The 22,579-nt window shown below is 41.2% G+C and overlaps 2 protein-coding genes across 6 annotated transcripts in view; one reads left to right on the top strand and one right to left on the bottom strand.

Moving 5' to 3' along the window:
* Positions 1–1,366: 1,366 nt before the first annotated feature.
* On the top strand, positions 1,367–10,986 carry LOC148349209 (14-3-3 protein epsilon-like). 2 transcript variants are annotated; one of them, XM_088321207.1, is made up of 6 exons: positions 1,367–1,660; positions 6,424–6,623; positions 6,695–6,801; positions 8,527–8,733; positions 8,794–8,930; positions 10,075–10,986. In XM_088321207.1, the coding sequence occupies exons 1-6, from the start codon at positions 1,597–1,599 to the stop codon at positions 10,125–10,127; spliced, it is 768 nt and encodes a 255-aa protein (XP_088177333.1). In that variant the 5' UTR covers positions 1,367–1,596; the 3' UTR covers positions 10,128–10,986. The 2 variants fall into 2 exon arrangements, with proteins under 2 accessions (XP_088177333.1, XP_088177334.1); XM_088321208.1 differs by having other exon boundaries at positions 6,424–6,627; positions 6,699–6,801.
* A 2,625-nt stretch (positions 10,987–13,611) lies between these two features.
* gria4b (glutamate receptor, ionotropic, AMPA 4b) overlaps positions 13,612–22,579 on the bottom strand; it is a 198,533-nt gene continuing 189,565 nt past the window's right edge. For all 4 annotated transcript variants that reach the window (XM_088321203.1, XM_088321204.1, XM_088321205.1 and 1 more), the window contains 2 exons: positions 20,577–20,714; positions 13,612–17,112 (listed from right to left, as the gene is read on the bottom strand). In XM_088321203.1, the coding sequence (XP_088177329.1) occupies positions 16,927–17,112; positions 20,577–20,714 (324 nt within the window). In that variant the 3' untranslated portion in view covers positions 13,612–16,926. The remainder of the gene's footprint in view (positions 17,113–20,576; positions 20,715–22,579) is intronic.

The following is a 22,579-nucleotide window of genomic DNA, read 5'->3' as shown; positions in this document are numbered from 1 at the left end:
CCGCACCAATACTATTTTGCTTCAATTGTGAGCATTTACATTTAAATTGGACAAAGTCTCCTGTATCGACCCAATGCGGCCCGCTATTCCAAGTTTGACCACCACTGCCAAAAGATGCGTTGAAGAATTGCCCACATGACAACTATACCTCAATATTTTTAAGTGATATGAACGCCGAACTGTTGCATTGTTTTGAATTCACAAGGCCTCTTAATGTCTTGTGGTTTTACTTCATAAAAAATGTCTTTTAGCACTCGATTAAACATTTACATCAAGAGATTTGGTCATGTCCGTCGCGGGTGGCCTCCGATTTTCCGCGGTGCGATGTGTCGTTCGCGAACGAAACTTATATATGAGCCGACTCTTGGGAGTGAGTGGAAAGCCTCTTTTGATACGCTTTCTTTCCTCTTCGTTATTTCTCATTTTCTCTAACCCTTTTACTTTCTGTTTTTGTCTTTCTTTTTTCAATCCCTCCTATTTTTTTCTATCTCTATCTCACTCCTGCATTTTGTCTCCTTTTGCCTATCTCTTTCTTTCTATCGCTCCATCTCTTCTTTATTTCTCCTTCCCTCTAGCTTTATCAACCACAAAAAATACTTTAATATCTTTCTCCCTCTCTCATCTTTGTCTCTCCCTGTTTCACTTATTTTACTTTCTCCCTCTCTTTTTCTTTTTTCTTAGCTCTTTCTCACTCTCCCTATCGCTTTTCTGTTTCTCTTTCTTATATCTTTCTCTTTTTCTCCTTTCCTCTTATCTCACTCTTATGTCTCTTTTTCTCTATCTTTCTATCTCCCTATCGCTCTAGCTTTCTCCTTTTCTCCTCTTTATTTATCCTTCCCTCTCTTTCTCTGATATCAACCACAATAAAGACTATTCGATTAGATCTTTCTACCTCTCATCTTCGTCTCTCCTCCACTGTTTCATTTTATCCCTCTCTTTTTCTGTTTTCTTTTTGTGCTTACCCTTTCTCTCCCTATTTTTCTTTGCTTCTCTTTCTCATGTTACAGCTTTCTCCTTTTCTCTCTTTTCCCTTACTTGATTTTTCTATTTTATCCTCTCTCCTTTCTCTTATTGACTCATATCTCTTTTTCTTTTTTCTCAGTTTTTGTATTTCAAAGGAGGGTTATCATCTCTGTGTTCTTTGCTTCGATTAAACAATTTCGTTTAAATTCTGTAAGAAATGTCAACATTGGAACAATAAATAAAATGCATTTATTACAAAACATGAAAAAGCTATAAATAAGGATTTATTTTGGTGCATTATGTTTCACTATTATATCATTTAAAACAATATGAAGAACAGTAGACCTCTTTTCAGTTCCCATAATAGAAGGCGGAGACTTGCCACAATTCCCGGATGTAGGACCAGATACCCGGATGCTCCTCCTCCGCCATCTTTACCGAGGGATCTCCGTGCTTGTCGCTCCTCCGCCGCTAGGAATCACCGAGTGGCCGGTTAAGTCCTCCGAGTGGCCCACCAAGTCCTCCCTTTCCTCACGCTCCCTCCCCCCAATCCCCCATTCCGGAACTTTTTCCTTTTTTTTATCGAACAGCACCACCCCCTGCCGTCCACCACCACCGCATTAGCCGAGCACCATGGCGGAAAGAGGGGACGCAGTTTATCAAGCGAAGCTTGCCGAGCAAGCGGAACGATACGATGGTATGTTATTCTCTTTGTGTATATTTGAGACTTTATAAGAATTACGTAGCCGCCACGGCCTCATCACCCCTTTGATGACTGGGTCGCCTCCGCGCGTTCACATGGACCTGTCGGGCTAGGTGGAAACAAAATGGCGGATTTATATTCATTCGAAATGCTTATTTAAAAACGATACAAATGGATCGTTCGCATATCAAATAAACCATCCAACGTTAGTATACAAACATTGCGCTATAAATATACTCTCTTATATCATGGTGGGTGTCATTTTTCAACTGAAATTACTCCCTCCATCCCCACTGAGTAGCTAGCTGATTAGCAGCTAACTGAGTTGGCTAATTAGCTAGCGTTAGCGGCTAATCAGCTATCCTCCATCGCGGTTAACTGCGACAATTATGACTCTAGCAATAACGTGTTTGTATATTACACTATATTGAGTTACTTATTCATAAAACTATCGTGTTTTGCCCTGCAGACTGTGTTTCTCATAGAATTTTGTAAGACCCCAGGAGGCGGACATTCTAATGGGGGTCCCCCTCCGAAGAAGATTTTGTACATTTTAAATTCAAACTCATCGATCAGGTGAATTTTGAGAACAATGTCACCCGTATGACTTTTGATTACATTAAATGTTATCTTTATATTGGCTATGACAAAATTCCGGTTCTCTGATGGTTTATAGTAGGGGTGTAGGCAATTCTGGTATCGATCCAAGTAAAATATACACGTTAGTATCGACAGATACAAGTGCTTTTTGCTTGAAAAGGTCACGATTCATGATTTAACGGAACCCCATTCCCCTTTGAGTTAGTCCATATTTACGATAAACATGTTTATTCGTATTGCCCTTAATCACTAAGAGTCTCAAAAGGCAGCACAGACCACAGATTATTGCAAACCACAGACTATTATGATACCACCCCCTGATTGAAAACCCACATGAGGGCTAGGTAAAATTCAAAAAACTCAACATGAGGAAAATGAAGAAACCCTGAGAAGGGACCACACATGAGGTAATCCCCCTTCCAGGATGACCAGGCTGCAATGGATGTTGCAATAACAATTAATACAGATATTGTCAACATCACCAACATTTTAGGTACTATATGGTAAATGATCTGCATTTATATAGCGCTTTTCAAGTCAATAGAGACCTCCCAAAGCGCTTTACAATGTGCTTCACACACACTCACACACCAATAGCGGCCATGCAAGGCGCCGACCTGCTTATTGGGGGCATTAGGGATTCAGTGTCTTGCACAAGGACACTTCGACATATAAAACTATTTCATTTTTTAAATTAAATACTACATCGTAAACCTTACCAGTATTCTAAATTACCAGAACTGTTTCTATTACTATAGTTTAAAAATAAAAGCCTGAGGGGTCCAACCATAAAAAACAGCTATGTAACGATTATATAAATACCAGATAAGAACGTACTGTAATCTAGAGATCTGAAATACCTTCTACTGCACAATATTTTGAAAATAACACCAGTAATGTCAATTGTCTCTTATTTGCCCTGTTGCCACAGTGACAACGGATTTTCAGGTCTTTGTTCAGCAACAAGTTTGCATTTATTGTTGCAGCTCGTTGCTGTCTGCAGAGTGAGCCTTTTTTATTATTTCATTCAAATGTGTCGTGTTTCACTGTCCTGTTTACCATTCAAACTAATACCTGTCAACTTCAGCCAATCTCAGCCCATAATAATGATTCCAATTCCCCTTATTGAGTAATTATAAACCTCAAACACAACTCAGCAAGACGGGCTATGTAGAATGAAAACAAAGATAATTTGTGTAAACAGGTGTATTTATTTAGCAAATAAACAGTTTATTTAGCATCTTTGTTAGTTTTTTTTTCACCACATGGTAAATTTAGTGTTGCTTATTATACGAAGCAGTGCCACTATAGACATACAAAAAATGATTGAGGACAAAATCTGCTATTGTACCGCAACAATATTGGCAATCTGCGGGGACATTGTCCGGATTAGAGGCGATATGTGAAAAACGAAAAAAAACATTTTAAAAAAGGAAATCAAAAAATTGTTGTGCGGCATTTTTAATGCTCAAAAAACTTAAAATACGGGGAAACTTATAAGATGACAGATATGCAAATTACACCCAGGCATTGTCCTTTAATGTAATTGGAAAAACATTCACTCCGTGCTGTACTTCCTTTAACTCGCTTTCTTTAATCTCTAGTTAGAGTGGTCTTATATTTCCCTGTCTTTTGAAGCGGTGTTTTGAGGAATACATAGCACAATACACTCCATCGCGCTTGCTATCATTCTTATAAATAGATATTGGAGTTATTTTGATTAACCAAGTCGTGTCTATTTGATTAGCCCTTAATCACATGAAGTCTCAAACGGCTCTACAGACTATTTTTACACAATCCCGAGATCTGAAATCTACATGAGGGCAACTCAAAAACCTAAACTTTGAGATTGGGCAGCACATGAGGTGATCCCCTTGACACTAATCTTTGGGAGATCGTGGAATAAAAATCTGATTAAACTATTTGATAATACTGTACGAGTTACGAGATCCAGGGCAGCATGGCGGCTGAGTGGTTAGTACATCCGTGGCACAGTTCTGAGGTCATGAGATCGAACCTTCCTGTGTGGAGTTTGCATGTTCCCCTTGTGCTTGCGTTAGTTGTCTCAGGGCACTTCGGTTTCCTCCCACGTTCCAAAAACATGCATATTAGGTTAATTGGCCGGTCAAAATTGCCCCTAGGTGTAAATGAGCGAGTGAGTTGTCCGTCTCTGTGTGCTCTGCGACTGGCTGGCAACCGGTTCAGGCTGTCCACTGCCCGAAGATAGCTGAGATGGGCTCCAGCATCCCTGCGACCGTACTGAGGATAAGCGGTACAGCTAATGGATGGATGGAATAGTTACACGACTCTGGTGGGACTAATTAGACTCTAGCAGCCGTCAGAGACTTGTTATGGTGTGGGAAACAGGACATGGCATGCTTGGTGCAAGCTAACTCTGTAGCAACAACAAGCTATTTTGAGTTTTACGTTTTTTAACTTTTGTTGTTGTTGATGCAAAGCCCTTATTTGCGTATAATCTGACGTAGCAACGTTTGCTGTCGCATCTTCCTGGCAGTGGAATATAATCGTTCTTAAAAGGGGGTTTATGTAAGTTCAAAATATTCTACATGCTGACACCGTTTTTTTGGGCTGAAATCCTCATTGCAGCTCCTTTTGTTGCTCCTGGGAACTCCCCCCTCTGAATTTCAGTGGCAGTGTACACCCCACAGGGTTGAGTAATTCTTTGCTGGTGCTTCCTTTGTGGATTCTGCACCACTTAGCAGTGAATCACCTCGAGGCACTGAGAGCATATCTGGCCCACTTCCCAGCACCTTGACATATCCGTCGATGACCCACTCGCAAGTCGGAGCAAATCGGCAGCCCCATTAATAAAATGCTGGCGTCTGCAGAAAAATTGCTTGGTCTGTAAGTGTGTTAATATCTTCCGTTATCTTTCCTTTTCCTTGTCAAACGGGTTATGCTAGCACTCTAACCAGTGTTTCCCATCGAAATTTGTGAGAACCTCGGGAGGTCTGAGGAAAGTCTAGGGGTCAGAGGGCAGTTTATGTGGGTGCGGGGGCATGACCCACCCGGAAGAAATGTTTGTACGTTTTTGATTCAAAAGTATCAATCTAGGTGCATTTTTAGAGCAAAACCAATAAGCTAGATTCATGATGAAAGCATTCCCTTGTAGACTATTGGATTATATTACACTAGTTATGAAAGGCAATGACACAGCAAATAAATTGCACCCACAAGGCATGGGAAATGAGACAGAAGTTTTACGCAAAAATAGGTGCCCTGTTTACTCACAGCAAGATGGACTATGTCGTAGGGCTGCACAATTAACCGCAATCGAATCAACATTGCAATGTGACATTGCGAATTTCTAATAATATGACACCTCCGTTTTTTTATTTTTCAAGGATTTATATACACATATATATATATATATATATATATACTGTACTTAATTTAACCCCTTAACAATCCTGTCAAATTCACATATATTCTCAAAGACATACCCAAAATCAAATGAATGCAGTTGTTTAAGCCTTTGGAGAACCTGGACGGTTTTGGTCCCTTTTGAAAGTAAACACGTTTTGTCCTTACTTGAAATAATCACTGCATTTAGTTAGAACACACAGAAATAGTAGGTCTGTATTCTCACCTGATCACATACAAGATGGGTGTAGCATAGGGATCCTAGCTGGGAAACAGTTGAAGCAATAGCTTGAAGTCTTACCTGGTCCCACGTCGAAGTTGATCACAATCTGAAAAACTACACATTAGTATTATGTACATTTTCGGTATGGCGAGGTGTGACTGGTGACATCATACCATTATTAACTCTTGAATGCATCAGTGGGATAAAAAGTGACCCTATATGTTGCTATTTTACAAAATCTTGAAAAAATAACTACTGTCATATTTCCCATAAAGCCTGTTTGTGACACGGTGCCTTAGGTATTCTAGTCAAGTCTCGTTTTGTTCTCCACTAATTATCAACTCAACTCATGGAGGGATGTATATACTGGTAGGTCATGCATCCAAAGGTTAAGTACTTACGAAAAAACAAAACTAGCACAGCAAATGCACCTTTCTTCTAAAATCGAAAATCCCATTGAAATTGCAATACAGGTCTGAAAACTGTAATTAGTTTTTTCTCAAAAATGGGAAACACTGCTAACTGATGCATCCCCCTCTGATGTGACCAGAAATGGTGGAGTCGATGAAGCAAGTGGCCAGCTTGGACTTGGAGCTGACCGTGGAAGAGCGGAACCTCTTGTCAGTGGCCTACAAGAACGTGATTGGGGCACGGCGAGCTTCGTGGAGGATCATCAGCAGCCTGGAGCAGAAAGAAGAGAGCAAAGCTAGCGATGGGAAGCTGACCATGTACCAGGACTACCGAAAGCTGGTCGGTGCCGTTGACACGCTGCAACCACAAAGTTGCTTCTGCTAGTAGGCTTACCTCCTGTCTGCCTGCAGGTAGAGAACGAGCTGAAATCGATCTGCAAAGACATCCTGGAAGTACTGGACCAGCACCTCATCCCAGCCTCCACTTCGGGAGAGTCCAAGGTTTTCTACTACAAAATGTAGGTTTTTGGTTTGTTTTAATGACCCGTGATCAGAACAAAGTGAGGTCTCTGTTTCGTTTCTTTTACATGCCATTTAAAAGCATCAGAATGTATTCCTTGTAGATTATTTCTTGGGGTTCAGTATGGTTTAAGATTACAGACCCATTCTGGCAACCGCAGACATTTTTTTAAAAAACTCAACCACCTGTACACATGGTGACCCATGCGACTGATTATGGCAAAGCTCTCTTGTGCTCCATGCACATTGTGAAGAGGTAGAGAGACCATACCGAGCCTTAATACTATTTCAATACGTCGATAGAAAAACAAAATCTATTCAAATGAGGACTATACATGCATAAAATCTTTAAAAAAGATAACATCATATTTGTCATGTTTATTTGTAACAAAGAACATCGACAAATAAAAGAAAACTACAAAATGTTTGCACACAAACAGCTCTACAATACAATGGCATAAATTAATAATGTGCTCAAAAGTAGTTGGCTGAAATAGACGCTTTTAATACCTCAGTCGTTTATGGATATTTTTGGACTCAAAATGTTAGGTGGAATCAGGCCTATCCATACATATAGTTTTACATTTCGATATTCCCCCCACCCCTTAAGACAATATAAAGTTCCAAAAGTGATTATAAAGAGAACTAACTTAACTGTGTGTACATATACATCGGTGAAATGTCGTTAAAACCTATTTTTAAATACATGCCAATTATTTTTACAATAGCAGTTTCCCCAAAAACCTCACCAGTCAGTTTTGGCTGCAAAGCACTATTATTTGGGCTTTGGCACCATTGGGCTCCCGAATGCAAAAACATGTAAATCACGATACATGCCATTTTGAGCATCTATGTTTTCACACCCCAGGGAAAATTTGATCTCCAAGTGTTTACTTTTTAATGGTGTCTCTTTGATTGAAAGTAGAAAAAAACAAGAACATGTACATAATGCGTACCTGCATACCTTAAGTGTTAATGAAAGTGCAGCATCTGCAGGGTTTGTGCGGGTGCTTGAAATCCTAGAAAATGCTTGCATTTTAATGTTGTGTTTTTAAGGATGGAAAAGTACTAGAATTCTGGATGAAGTTTTTGTAAATGGTTACAATTGTTGCCATGTTCCTCAACAATTTTGTCTACAACTGATGTCAACACTGCTCTCTGGTGGCTTGGTATTGCAATTATGATTAATTGCAGCCGACATTAGTTTGTATGGCGTTGTCCTATGAAGCTTCGTTGGCCCCTACGGGTCCTGCCCAAGACAAGTGCATGCCACACTTAAACAGGGCACTAAGAAGTCCGTATTAGTGCAAGGATTACTTATCAATTAGGGACATTTATTCTAAGGGTAGCATTTCCCAGTGGTAAATCGTAATGGGACACACCTGGAAATTATTTTTATCCAACACCCACATGGAGAGAGATTTGACTGAATTACACGTACTGTTCAAATCTACTAATATTTTTGCAACTTATTTAATATCTAAAAATAATATGTCTTGGTAAATGCACCTTGAAGATTAATAATTGCATATGGAGATCGCACATATTATTTGTGGCTCTGCAAAAATACACGATTGACACCAGATTTCTTCCTATAATTCGGCCATGAAAAAGGTGCAAGAATCCTGGATCTGATTTCTGTGGTGTGTGTGTGTGTGTGTGTGTGTGTGTGTGTGTGTGTGTGTGTGTGTGTGTGTGTGTGTGTGTGTGTGTCGCCCCCACAGGAAGGGAGACTACCACCGGTACCTGGCAGAGTTCGCCACCGGCAATGACCGGAAGGAGGCTGCGGAGAACAGCTTGGTGGCGTACAAAGCGGCTAGCGACATCGCCCTCAACGAGCTGCCCTCCACCCACCCCATCCGCCTCGGCCTGGCACTCAACTTCTCCGTTTTCTACTACGAAATCCTCAACTCGCCCGACCGCGCCTGCAGGTAGCCCCTTCTGTGCCGTCCCTCTGGCCTCGGGAGGATCTGACCGCCATTCGCCCCCAGGTTGGCCAAGGAAGCCTTCGACAGCGCCATCGCCGAACTGGACACGCTGAGCGAGGAGAGCTACAAGGACTCCACGCTCATCATGCAGCTGCTACGTGACAACTTGACACTTTGGACCTCAGACTTGCAGGGAGACGGTGAGACCCGCTTCTGTCCCTCCCAAAAACACAACCCACCCCTCTCCTCTTCATCTGACTTTATGTCTGTCCTTTTAACCTCTCATCTTTCCCTCATAGATGCTTAAAGGGGGCGCATCCTCATTTTCGCCCCTTCCTTAATAAACTCGTTTTGTAAGTCTTTCCTCCTCTAAGGCGTTGCTTCAACTAATGTGAAGCGTCTTGAACACCTCCGCAAAATGCACGCCACTAACTGGCCACCTCCTCTAAATTTTGCCTCAACGCCCCCCACCCTGCGCTACCGTCACTTACTGAAATGAAAAAAACTTATTTAAAGCACGTCTCGGAAGTGGTGATGTCACCACAAAGGCACCGAGCACAAGAAAACTGCGTTAATTCGCTTGCTAAAATGGATGGCATTCTTTCCCAACAGGCTTGCGGGGAAAAAAACCTCCAGCCTAGAGTGCTAGTTTTTTGGTCGTTTCCATGGCAACACTTCTAAGCTATTAGGCATCGTCGTGTTTTTTTTTCACGAGAATGAACGCTTCCACCAGTAACGTGATACATGCGCACACTTATGCACGTCACTTGCTCACTTTTTTGTGTGTGTTACTTTATCCGGTTTTGGCATTTATTTTCAGTGTGACTCACTTTCTTGCTGTTTCTGTGTTTCTGTGTCTTTGAGTGTATCATGGGTCTGTCTTTGATCCTTTGAGCGTGTTTGTGTGTGTGTCTTGGGTGTTTGTGTGTGTGTCTTGGGTGTTTGTGTGTTTTGGGTGTGTGTCTTGGGTGTTTTGGGTGTGTGTCTTGGGTGTTTGTGTGTGTGTCTTGGGTGTGTGTCTTGGGTGTTTGTGTGTGTGTCTTGGGTGTGTGTGTGTTTTGGGTGTGTGTGTGTGTGTCTTGGGTGTGGGTGTGTGTATGTGTGTGTCTTGAATGTGTGTGTCTTGGGCGTTTGTGCGTGTGTCTTGGGTGTTAGTTTGTGTCTCTGATTTTGACCATGTCTGTTTTGGGTCTCTGTGTGTCTGTACGTCTTTAAACTTTATTACTTGCGTGTCTGTCTGTTTTTGACTGTGTTTGTATATTTGACAGTGTCCTAGTGTTTCGGCCCGTTTTTTTTCTGTTAATAGTGATTTTGAGGGTGATGTTGGCGCGTTTTTCGTTCCAGGGGATGAACAGAGCACAGAAGCGGCACCAGAAGCAAAAGAAGAGGCCCAGTGAGACCCCGAATAACCGGCACGCGACGAGCCCCCCTCCCTTATCTTTCCAACCCCCCACCCTCAGTCACATGTCCATCCTTCATATCTCTTCTCCGTTTTTCCTTTTCACTCACTTAATCATTTCAAGGTGGAGAGAGATTTATTTTTTTCTGATGACCGATTTGCAAGATGGTGCCCTTTAAAAACGTCAACATCCCTTTCTTTTTCTCGTTAGTTTTTTTTTTTTTTTTCTTGCTTCACGTTGCCAAGATTGCTTGCCTGCGCGCACACACACGCAAGTTTATTTAAAAGGTGTGTGCGCGGCGTCGCCGAGCGCTTTTTCTGTTTTTTTTGCAGAGACGCGACTAAACGTAAGCGCGGAACAACTCAAGTGCCCTCGTTATCGAACCACCTCGGACACATCTCGTTTTAGTTTTTGGGAGTTTCAAATCGGGACGAACGAAAATGACGTGGCCTCTGTTCTCGTCTCCTCGGACCAAGCGCGGCGTTGTAGGCAGGTTCAGTAGTCGTCGTAACGAGGGGGATAATGGATTTGTGTAGTAGAGTGGGGGGGTGGGCTTCAACACTCTTGATTGTATCGTAACAAAGTTTTGCATGGGCACAGAGACGAACAGGGACAACATAATTGGAGAAATGGAGGCCTGCTGTATCTAAACTTCCGCCGTCGACACCTTTTGGGTTTCTTATTTCGCCTCCTCGCCATTTGACCTCCTTGCCCTTCTCTTCCCGGTCGATCGGTCGGTGTGTGTGTTACGTGAATCTGATTTGTTCTACTGGATGTTGTCAACGGAACCACAAGTACCATCTGTATTCTTGACTGAAAACACGGCATGGAATTAACATTAAAGTTTAAAACTGAACGAATGTCCTGTGGTCATTAAGGAGGTGGTAGGTAGTGAGGTCTATTTGATTTAGTGGTAAGAACTCAAGCCTGAGCCTGACCTCCTAATATTTCAGTCATTACGACCGGGCCAGGCTTCCTTTTTCTTTTCATCTAACTGGCAGGCTAACCGTCTGCTTAAAATGGTTTAACCTGGACTAAAAACCGGGGAAAACAGGAGGCTGGTCAACCAAAAGCATGCGGTAGGCAGCCAAGATAACGGAGCCAATTACAAAAACAATTACGGCAACAAACACGAACGTATACCTATACCAAAATGATCACAGCTGGCTAGCCGGCTGCTGTTGAAGAAGAAACCGAACCAGATCAAAGAAAAACTGCATCCTGGCTGAACGAAAACATGCCGTAAGCAGCCAGGATAACCGTGAGCCACAGCAGCAACAAACGCGAACCCGGCCGGGAGAACAAACAATGAGCATAGCAGGCAAGCTAGCTAGCAGACATAACCTAGACCAAACAAAACTAAGCCTTCAGGAACCCTGCACGCTACAGAAAACTATCTTGTCTATAATATGTTAATTGTAAGACATGCTTCAAAAAGCATGAATGGAAAAGTGACAATCTTATATCTATGAAGAGGTAAAGACAAAAAAGGAATGTTCACTGTACAACAACACATACTTATCAAACGCAGAGCTTGATAAATCAAGTCCCGCAGCGGTAAGAAAATTAGAAAAGCATAAAGAAACGATAAATAATAGAAAGGAGAAAATCTAGAGGAGAGGGAAAAAATTAAAAATGGGAACGAAAAAGAAAAAGCGAGAGCGTTCCAAAGGGACTTGAATCCCTTCAAAATTCGTTTATCTCAAAGAGTCGGCTCGCAAAGCCATTTCATTCGCTAACGACTCGTTTGTACATTTTGTATCCCAAAATGCATTGTGTTCGTTTGATCTGTTGCGGTCTGTTTCTAAACTACATAAGGTATTTATTATCTTGTCTTACAATAAAAAGTAAAATATACAAATATCGCCATTTGAATTGTTTTATAGCTACAATTTTTTTTTTTCGAAATTCCACTCTTTCGCTTTGTTTTTCGTTATGGAATAACCAAAGCAACGACTTTCGCATTCAGTCAGGGCGAAAAGTACTCAAAGTAAGTATACTTGTTCTGCCCTATAATAACTTGAAACTTAAGAATATAATAAAAGTAATATGACCATTGGGATGCAGGTAAGTTCTCAAAGTTTTGGAAAAAAATTCACATTTTCGCTACTAATTAACGAAATTGACGACCTCCGCAGCTTTGCCTTTAAGCCGGTGTCGGTAAAGGCCAAGTGCGCCACATTTGCAATTGAAGGCTAAAACTATCACACAAAAAGCATTTTAATGACACGTAACGCTGTTAAGAATGATGAATTTTTAGTAAAAATTCCACATAAAAGGGTTCAATTGTAATGTATAGACGTCATTTCGGCAAAACCGCCGAAAGCCATTTTTAGCCACCTACTGTGACGTCATCCTAACCAATGCATCTTGTTAGTTCTGTAGCGACGCTGCTTGATCTGGAAAGGAACTGCAGCACATATACAGTAGGCGGAATTTTGTGGAACTTCATCTTTTCCTAGTTTCTTTCTATTTTTCGTTGTGTTTTCTCTTTCACTTTTCTTCTTTTTTTGTTATTCCTAGCTTTCTTTTCTTTTATCTTTACCTTTCCCCCATGTTTTTTCTTCACCTTTGCCTAGCTCTTATATCTTCCTTTTTTCATTTCTTTTCCTCCTAGTTTACCTTTTTATTTTTTCCTTTTTAAATATTTTTCTTTTGTTCATATTCTTTCCCCTTTTTCTTCATTTTTCTTCCTAGCTTTTTTGTCTTAGTACTTTATTTCTTTGTTTCAATTTTTTATTGTTTCTCTTATACTCTTTTTCCTCTTCTTGGATTTGTTTCTCTTATTTTTTCCTTTTCTTTTTGTCCTTCCCCCCCCCTTTCAAATTTTTCATTCTGTCTTCCTTTCTTCAAGCTTCCTTTTACATCCCTTTTTGCTATTGTTTCCCCTTTTCTTAATTGTTTTGTTTTTCTTTCATTTTTCTAACTTTTCTTTTTCAGTATTTTTTTTTCTTTTTTTTCCATTTTTTTCTGTTTCATTTTCTCCTAGCTTTTTTTCTTGTATTTTTTCTTTCTTCACCACCTTTTTCTTATTTTTTATTCTTTTTTTCTCTTTCTTGTTTTTTGATTTCTTTGTATGCCTTTTTTCCATTTACCTTCATTTTTTCTAGTTTTTTTTTCTTTTTCCTTGGCAGCCTCTGGCTATTAGTGTGTGAGTGTTTGCGAATGGGTAAATGTAAAGCGCTTTGGGGAGTCTTCAGTGACTTGAAAAGACCTATATTAATGCAGACCAATTTTTTCCCCACTGTTTCCTTTTTTCCTATTCTTTTTTCCTTTTAGTCTTGCTTTTTCTTTTTTCTGTCTTTTTTTTCTCTTTCCCTCCCCCTCCTTCTTTTTTTCTCTGCAAAAAAAAAATCAGAATTAAAATAGAGCTATATGGTCCTTTTGATTTTTTTATAGTTTATTCTTCCTCGTACTATGTAGCGGGTGCATCACACCCTACAGCACCACTTAGTGGTCAACTTTAATAACGACACCAGGCACCGTTTAGAATTTCTTTTTACTTAAAAAAAAGATCCCAAATAAAAAGGTTGAATTGAAACCCACAGACGGCATCCGGTTCGAAGAGCACACATTTCCTTCCCCGTGGCGGGGAATGAAATATTCTGTCACAGTTAGCCCAAAAGTTCCGGAACACAGTTGATAAAAAAAAAACGTAGACCCGTTAGCGTTCGGAATTTTTACACACATAAACGTGACAAAGAGCTACAGTTCTAGTTCAAAATGACCCTTATTCAAGTTTATTTTTGGTAGATAAAAAAAAAAGTCCCACCTCAAAGATGAATTGAACACAGTGCAGGTTTAAAGAGGAAAAACAAAAGATGGACATTCGTCTTTGAATCGCATCCGTTTATGATTTTATTCACGAGGCAGCTACATTTTAGTCCAGGGATGTCAAACATAAGGCCCCCGGGCCGGATCCTGCCTTAAATGTCCGAGTAGAGTGGTCCCTCGCTTTCACGGGGGTTGCATTCCGAAAAAAGGCCATAGTCTAAACCCTCACAGTCGAAACCATTTTTGTATATTAGTTACACTGTTTCTCAACTGGTGGGTCCTGGACCTGTTTTCAGTGGTCTTTTTTCTTGGCAAAATAATGTTAATTCATGCCTTGCTCGATCTTTTCTTCCTGTCCAGTTAATCAAGTTTGAGAGGGACCGTATCTCATTTTATTGTTTTTTTTTTGGGTTTCATTTCCTTTCAGCCCATTGTCACCAATTCTGTTCATAACTTTTATGGACAGCATTTCTAGGCGCAGCCTTCAGTGTTCATTTTACCTCTGAAAATCTATGGGTCCCAACAGAGATCTCTGGGTCCCCAAAATGTTGTGTTATCGAGGTTGAACTCGTAAATCCGCGACAAATATATAATATGAATCTATATATTCATTCAGTTTTAATCATCAAATTATTGTTGGTAATATACCGATTAAAGGGATAACCACAAACCTGTCTTTTTTAATTTTCTCCTTTTATACTTCCTTTTTTTCTTAACTTCTTTATACAACATAATTCGTAATATCAATCATCAAAGCAAGTGAGCCGTTTGAGAGCCGGCTCTTTTTAATGAGTTGAGCCCAAAAAGCCAGTTCTTAAAGACGGACCTCCTTTCACTATACAACGAGATCTTGTTGGCCGAGATCGGCGTGCAGACAAACTCGAACCACGAGACCAAAACAACAACGGCGGATCTGCCTGAAGAAAAGTTTGGAGTGCGGTAAATCTTTAAAAAGAAGTAATCGGGTAATAATGACAATTTTGTGGCAAAATGGTTGCATCCCGGGGATGCACGTTGATTTGAGACTATGCGTCCCCAGCAAAAATGATGCGTCTAGGACGCGGGCAAACGAGAACTCTGAGCCTTGGTGGGGATGGAGTCCGGTCTGGGGGCCTTAGCATTGCGTCACTGCTTTTTGCAGATGACGTGGTGCTGTTGGCTACACCAGGCCGTGATCTTCAGCTCTGGAGCTATTCGCAGCAGAGTGTGAAGTGGCCGGGATGAGGATCAGCACCTCCAAATCCGAGGCCATGGTTCTCAGTTGGAAAAGGGTGGCATGCTCCCTCCGGGTTGAGGATGAGATCTTGACCGAAGTGGAGGAGTTCAAGTATCTTGAGGTCTTGTTCACGAGTGAGGGTAGGATGGAACGGGAGATCGACAGACGGGTCGGTGCAGCGTCTGCCCTCATTCGGACCCTGTACCGGTCCGTGGTGTTGAAGAGGGAACTGAGCCGAAAGGCAAAGCTCTCGATCTACTGGTCGATCTACCTTCCTACCCTCACCTATGGTCATGAACTTTGGGTTATGACCGAAAGAACACGATCCCGGATACAAGTGGCTGTAATAAGTTTCCTCCGCAGGGTATTCCCTTAGAGATAAGGTGAGAAGCTCAGTCATCCGGGAAAGACTCTGTGTAGAGCCACTGCTCCTCCGCGTTGAGAGGAGCCAGTTGAGGTGGCTCGGGCATCTGATAAGGATGCCTCCTGGACACCTCCCTCGGGATGTGTTCCGGCATGTCACACCAGCAGGAGGCCCCGGGGCGACCCAGGACACGCTGGAGAGACTATGTCTCTTGGCCGGCTTGGGAACGCTTCGGGATCCCGTCGGATGAGCTGGAAGAAGGGGCTGGGGATGGGGAGGTCTGGGCTTCCCTTTTAAGGCTGCTGCCCCCGCGATCCTACCCCAGATAAGCGGAAGATGATTGATGGATGGAAATATGAAAAAAGAAGTCAAAGAAAACAAGAAGGGAAAAAGAAAATATTAAAAAAAAAATGAAAAATGGGAAAAAAAGGTATTAAAAAATGGGAAAAGAGAAAAAGAATGGACAAAATAGAATAAATAAAATAAAATTAAAAGCGAAAAAAAGAAAACAATATTTAAAATGGGCAATATTTCTTACCATGTTCCAAAATGTTTGTATTTTTTGTGAAAAAAAGAGGACATAATTAAAAGCATTGACAGCAAGATGGTGGCCAATCTGGTCATCTCCCTGTAGGCTAGAATCATCTTATTTTAAATAAATGCTCATTTCTAGACCGCCAAATATCTTCACCATTCATTTATTGTTGCTTATTATTTAAATCAACATTGTTTTTGCAAATGATTATTTGTTTTACCTCCAAAGGGGCGCTAGATATACACTGTCCCTTTGAAATAAATGCAAACGGACTGCTATCTCTGCCCGCGAGAGGCCAGTGTTGAATTTGTGTAGCGCGGTGACTCGGTTCAGGTGTAAAACCTGCAATCACTCGGCTGTAAAAGCAGTTCACACAATCAACGCCAGACATGAATATTGTGAATGAAGTTATGAGCATATATCCCTCGTGATTATAATTGATGACTCATGAAGGCTGAGTGATAACGCACAAAGCTCAGAATTCGGACTCGACATTCTTTCACGGAACCACCTCAGAACAGAAAGCTTGGACCCGGCCCCAGAGCCTGAATTTGACATCCCCGTTTTTGTCATTATTGCCGTAAGAAGAACCCCAAAAAATGAACACTACACAGTCTCGGTTTTAAAAAGCAAGCACGGTCGTTCTATGTACAGCTAACCCAATATACATATCATCTTCACAGTTTTTCTAATGTATCAATAATCCGTAGTATAGATCTGAAATCAGGCGTCGTTCCTCGCCTTTTGATATCGAGTCCCGAGGGGAAAACAAACCGATCCAAAATCAGTTTTTCCCTTTCTCGTAAATAAATGATATCGTCACCCGACAGTCTGGCCTCGTCGGGTAGGGAGGGCAGGGGAGTGGAATTTTCTCGGGTCTTTAAGGCACTTGAGAGGTTTTTGGCTTTCATGGGAGCTCGGAGGAGACCAGGGCCAGTCCCGAGCTCTGTCGGAGCGGGGCCCCCAGGAGACCGGGGCCGGGCCCCGCGTGGACGGCCTTGGGACAGTCGGGCGTCAGGACGCGACCGTTCTCTCCCACGCTGCCCGTGATCGAAAGGCGGGCTTTGTTCCTCATGGCTTCGGTGAAGGTCAGCTGCGAAAAACAAGTCACGTTTATTTTTGACGCCATCAATCACAAAGAGTCTTAAAGGGCTGCACAGATCAAAGACGATTGCAAACTACAGACTATTATGACACCATCCCCTGATCTAAAACCCACATGAGAGCAAGGGAAAACTCAAAAACTTCAAGTCAAGTCAAATCTTGAGTATTTTTGACGCCATTAATCACAAAGAGTATCAAAGGGCTGCACAGATCAAAGACTATTGCAAGCTACAGACTATTATGACACTATCCCCTGATCTAAAACCCACATGTGAGCAAGGGAAAACTCTAAAACTTCAAGTCAAGTCAAATCACGAGTGTTTTTGACGCCATTAATCACAAAGAGTCTTAAAGGGCTGCACAGATCAAAGACTATTGCAAACTACGGACTATTATGACACCATCGCCTGATCTAAAACCCACATGAGAGCAAGGGAAACCTCAAAAACTTTAAGTCAAATTAAGTCATGAGTATTTTTGACGCCATTAATCACAGAGTCTCAAAGGGCTGCACCGACCAAAGACTCCCTCTCTCTTTCAAACTACAGATTATTATGACACCATCCCCTGGTCTAAAACCCACATGAGGGCAAGAGAAAACACAAAAACTAAGTCAAATCAAGTCATGAGTATTTTTGACGCCATTAATCACAGAGTCTCAAAGGGCTGCACAGATCAAAGACTATTGCAAACTACGGACTATTATGACAGCATCCCCTGATCTAAAACCCACATGAGAGCAAGGGAAAACTCAAAAACTTCAAGTCATGAGTATTTTTGACGCCATTGATCACAAAGAGTCTCAAAGGGCTGCACAGATCAAAGCCTATTATGACACCATCTCCTCATCAAGAACAATGATGTGGTCAGTCACCATAGTTTTTATTCTTTTTTTTTTGTACCTTGTATCCCTCGTCCCCGGTAGGACAACACAATACAGCAACATCTAGTCGACAAATACACACTGCCCCTTTAAGCCACAGGTATCAAACAGGCGGCCCGTGGGCCAGATCAGGCCCACCACTGGTTTAAATCCGGCCCGCAAGACAACAGTGAGAGAAGCGCAAGAGGAAAATGAGCTGTAGCTTTAAATATTTCCACCGGCTGTCCCCAAAGCCAGGTAATACTTGCAAAACAATTGTGGTAGTATTTCTCCATTTCTCTCTCACTTCTTTTTTATTTATTTCTCCCTCTTTTTCTTTCTCCTGTTTACTCTCTCTTTCTCTCTCTTTTTCTCTATTTCTCTCTCACTCTCTAACTTTCTTTTTCTCTGTCTTACTCTCTTTCTATTTTCTCTCTCTAATTTACACTTTTTCTTTCTTTCTATTTTTCTTTCTTTCTCACCCTCTTTCTTTTCTTTTTTGACCTCTCTCTCTCTCGCTCTCACACCTCACTTTGTCTCTTTTTTCTCCTGCTGACTTTTTCTTTCTGTCGTTTCACTTCTCTTATTCTTTTTATCTTTCTCTTTTTTCACTCTCTTTTTCTCTCTCTATTCATTTCCCCCCATCTTCTCTATTCTGCTGTCTTTTTCTCTCACTGTTACTCTGTCTCCCTTGTTCTCCCTGTTTCTCCCTCTCTCTATTTCTTAAACTTACTAGTCCGGCCCTGTGAGATATTTTTATAGCATTTGTGGCCCCCAGCTAAAACAAGTTTGACACCCCTGCTTTAAACTATGACCAGTTAAGTACACTTTAGCTGAGAGTATAGAAATAATTGAAAACGTTTCCTACATGTTTACTATCTCTCAGAGTTTAAATATACAACCAAGGAAACATTAACAAGCAGCTTTAGAGTTAAAAGAACGACGTAGCTCAGCCCATCAGTTTGCTACCTCAATGCTAATGCTAATTAACGATCTTTTTTGCGGTGCTTTAAGACTTTTAAAACAACAAAAAACAAACAAAAGAAATACGAATACAAATCAAAGTTTATATGTACCTTTTTATTATCGAAATGTAATTTAATTTGATAATAGGCGAAATGCAAGACTAAAATTGACCTTTTTTTGTGAGTAAAATAATCAAGATTGAACGCTAGAGGGCAGTACAACACCTCGTTAAAACGTTCTTCTGCTGGTTAGAATATGACTAATTCTAGCTAAGGTAAAATCCACACTTCGCCTAAAAATGTATTTAAGTAATATAATTTGCTTTGATTAATAGAGGGATTGCAAGACTACTTTTGAGGGAAGTGCATTGGTTAAAATGAAACGCTAGGGGGCAGTACAACACCTTGGAACCCTTCACTAGTAAAGTCATGTTTATTTGCATTGTCCTTAATCACAAAGAGTCTCAAAGGGCTGCTCAGATCAAAGACTGTTGCAAACTATTATTACAGAATATTATGACACCATCCCCTGATATCAACAATTATAATTACTATAATAATTCTAATCAACCTATTGGAGAACTTTGAAAAGCATCACTTGGAATTCACCGGTCACAGGACCCGCCACCAGTGACTGTGACATCATCACTTTAAAAGGAGAAGCGCAACAGCTTTCTACTTCTACCCCCGTTCCAAGTGCCTACAAGCTCCCCTCTTGGGAAGGGGGTCACTCGGCCAGGATCTTACATAGGTTTTTTTTAGTACTGAAGGATTTTATACATTGGACTATAAGGATTTTGTACGATCAAATACAAATTACATTTAAATGCAAAAGATATTCACTGGCTGAGCTGCGGGGCGAGGTCAATGCAACCTAGTTAAAAATGATGTTTACAGGAACAGCGGGGAACTGGGACGAAAAACTGATGAGATAATCAGCACTTCTCGACGCAGAGGGGCCCTGGTGACGTAGAAACGCTCTGGGATGTTTTGACCATTTCAGACATCGAGGCGAGGGGTTTTTCCTGGCACGCCCATAGGAGGAGCCAGCACACCAGCTTGCGGGAAAAAAACGTGGGCAGAGGAAGAAAGGGAGAAGATCGAGAGAGAAGGCTTGACGGAGACTCGAGCGACACTAATTCGGCTAATTCGATGTTCACTTAGTTAAATACTTTAACAAATTAAATCTGCCCCCGTGTGAAAATGTCAACTATTCTTGTCCATCTTTTCCCATCAAGAAACGAGCGCGCGTTGTTAGGAGAATGCAGGTTGTGTTTGGTTAATAGAGTCAGATAACTAATTCGAAAAAATTTGGTAAACGGTACATTTTAATATTAAATTCCTAATAATACCGAGCTGTAATTTCAAATGTGAGTACTTAGTGTAAAAAAACGAACATTTTTAACCCCCCAGGGTGAGAATTTTGGAAGAAAGATGCATGAAAACTGTTACAAAAGGAAGCCCGCTGTTTAGACACTGGGTGGGATTAAGAGCTATGCTTTAGTGCAGTCCAGAACAACTAATCAAGCAAAGCACATGAATACACACGATCGACTCGTCATGCCTGGTCAAGTCAATTAGGCTGGGGGTGTGTCTATTATTGACAAGTGGGCGTGGCAACCCCACCTTCATTCTCTTGGCCTCGTTGCGGGACTTGTAGCAGAACTCGATGAGGGCCACCAGCATGGCAAGGCCCAGGCCCCCCACCAGGATGTAGAAGACCCCAGCCACGTTGCTCAGGCTCAGGGCCTGCGACGATTTGTCCTTATTTGGAAAAAAAGCATCGGCGTTAGCAGGGGGAACAAAAAACGCTTCGCGCCAAAATCGAATCGTGTAAAGCCATGCAAAACAGACGTGGGACAAAAAATAGCGGACAGACACGCGGACTAAAAACGCTTTTGACGTTTAATACATTCGTTATCGATTTTTTACCGACTTTTTTTGTAGTTGATGTTCGAAGGAGTTCACAACGCATTATCGCCATTATTCTGTTTCAATTCTAAGGTTGCTGTCCGGAATTTGGAACTTTTCTACTCACTGACACCATCTTCTGGCTTGTGTCATCATTGCAGCCTCTGTCAAGTTCCTCATGTTGCGCGTGCAAGTACATTTAATTCTAAGACGCGCTCGAATCAACTCTTCGTTTTTCTTTCTTTTTTGTGGTTTTGGTTTGCTCTCGGAGTGTACTCGAAAAAGCCCTTTTCTTAATTTTACCATTTTCATGCTACGCTAACAAAAAACTGCAGGGACAAGGATAGAGTCACTCTTCAACCTCCATTTCCTCCTGCCTAATGTGTTCCACAGCCTGAACAGCTTCGCTGAAAGTAAGCAAAAGTAGATAGGCACAGTGGGAGAAAAAATGCTCTTTGAACTCAGTTGAGCATTGTGAACACATACTTGATTAAGCAAATATTCTATTTTCAAACTTTTAAGGACACCTCAAACGACGCACCGTACTATATTCATATTCGTATACTTTTGGAATAAAATGATGAGTACATACTGTAAATTAGAGTCTGAATTTTTTACGTTTTATGTGTAAAACTTTGCGAAGGATTGATAATAACCGTTTTTGCTCAATATCAACCATTGGTTTTACAGTATTTTTTTAATTTACAAATACTTTCTGAAGAAAATGACATTGCACGTACTTAAATACTTTAAAAACTGTACCTTTTGGTCAGTACTTTTCCATTAAAAGTGTATGCTAGGTTTTAATCGCTATGTTGTGATCTTATTCTCTACTTGTGTTGCAGTTCCATTTCGTTCATAGTCCAAAGATGTTTTTGTTGCCCTCTAGTGTTCGGCAGAATATTGCGCACTCATTGGATTGATCCAAATTGGATTGGACTGGATCGATTTGGTACTATTATCTTGTCATTGTTTACTCCTAATACCCACTGCCCATTCAACAAAAAAATATTGTGATAAGTCTTACTGTAGTTTAGAGTTGTTGCTGGGCGCGCGATTTACCTCGTGAATCGAACACACATGCCGACAAAAGAGTTGTGACGCTCTTGATAAAGATGTTGAAATCGTCATCGGAACTATAACCCTGATATAAACATCTTCATAGAAATAAATGTAAGGCTTAGTGTTCCTTCTGCAATCGACATACAGTGTTACCTCTATATATGAGCACCTCTACACACGAGAATTTCGATTTATGAGGTTTGTTTTTTTTTAAGCAAGTCAACCTCGCTTTATGAGGGAAAATCCACTTTACGAGCGGTCCCTTAGGTAAACCTGTAGAGTAGCCGTATTCCGCAGAAAGTTAGTTTTGATCGCTTTTCTTTCATCGCTTTTAATAGCATCTCCTCTTTGTGACTTTTTGTGACCTTAACCATAAGTTCCGGGGAAAGAAACAGCGAGGAGAATGATGGCAGTTGAAACGAAGAAATAAAACACGAGCGCGCTGTTTGTGTGAGAGACCAAGGAGTACAATCAGGGAGCAGCGAGTACCGATCACAAAGCCGCTGAATAATTTACCTCAGCACTTCACTGCAATTATTTTAAGAGGTTATATTCCTGTTGCGAAACAAGATTGAAGAGGAGGACAAACCGGAGATGAGAGAATCCAGAAAAAGTGGCAACTGGTCATGCAACAGCTCTTTTGCTTCTTATGTCTT

This window comes from Urocampus carinirostris, chromosome 17, assembly GCF_059441175.1.
Source record: "Urocampus carinirostris isolate Australia breed hairy pipefish chromosome 17, RoL_Ucar_1.0, whole genome shotgun sequence".
NCBI classification, from domain to species: domain Eukaryota; kingdom Metazoa; phylum Chordata; class Actinopteri; order Syngnathiformes; family Syngnathidae; genus Urocampus; species Urocampus carinirostris.
This window is presented reverse-complemented; position numbering and strand designations above follow the sequence as displayed.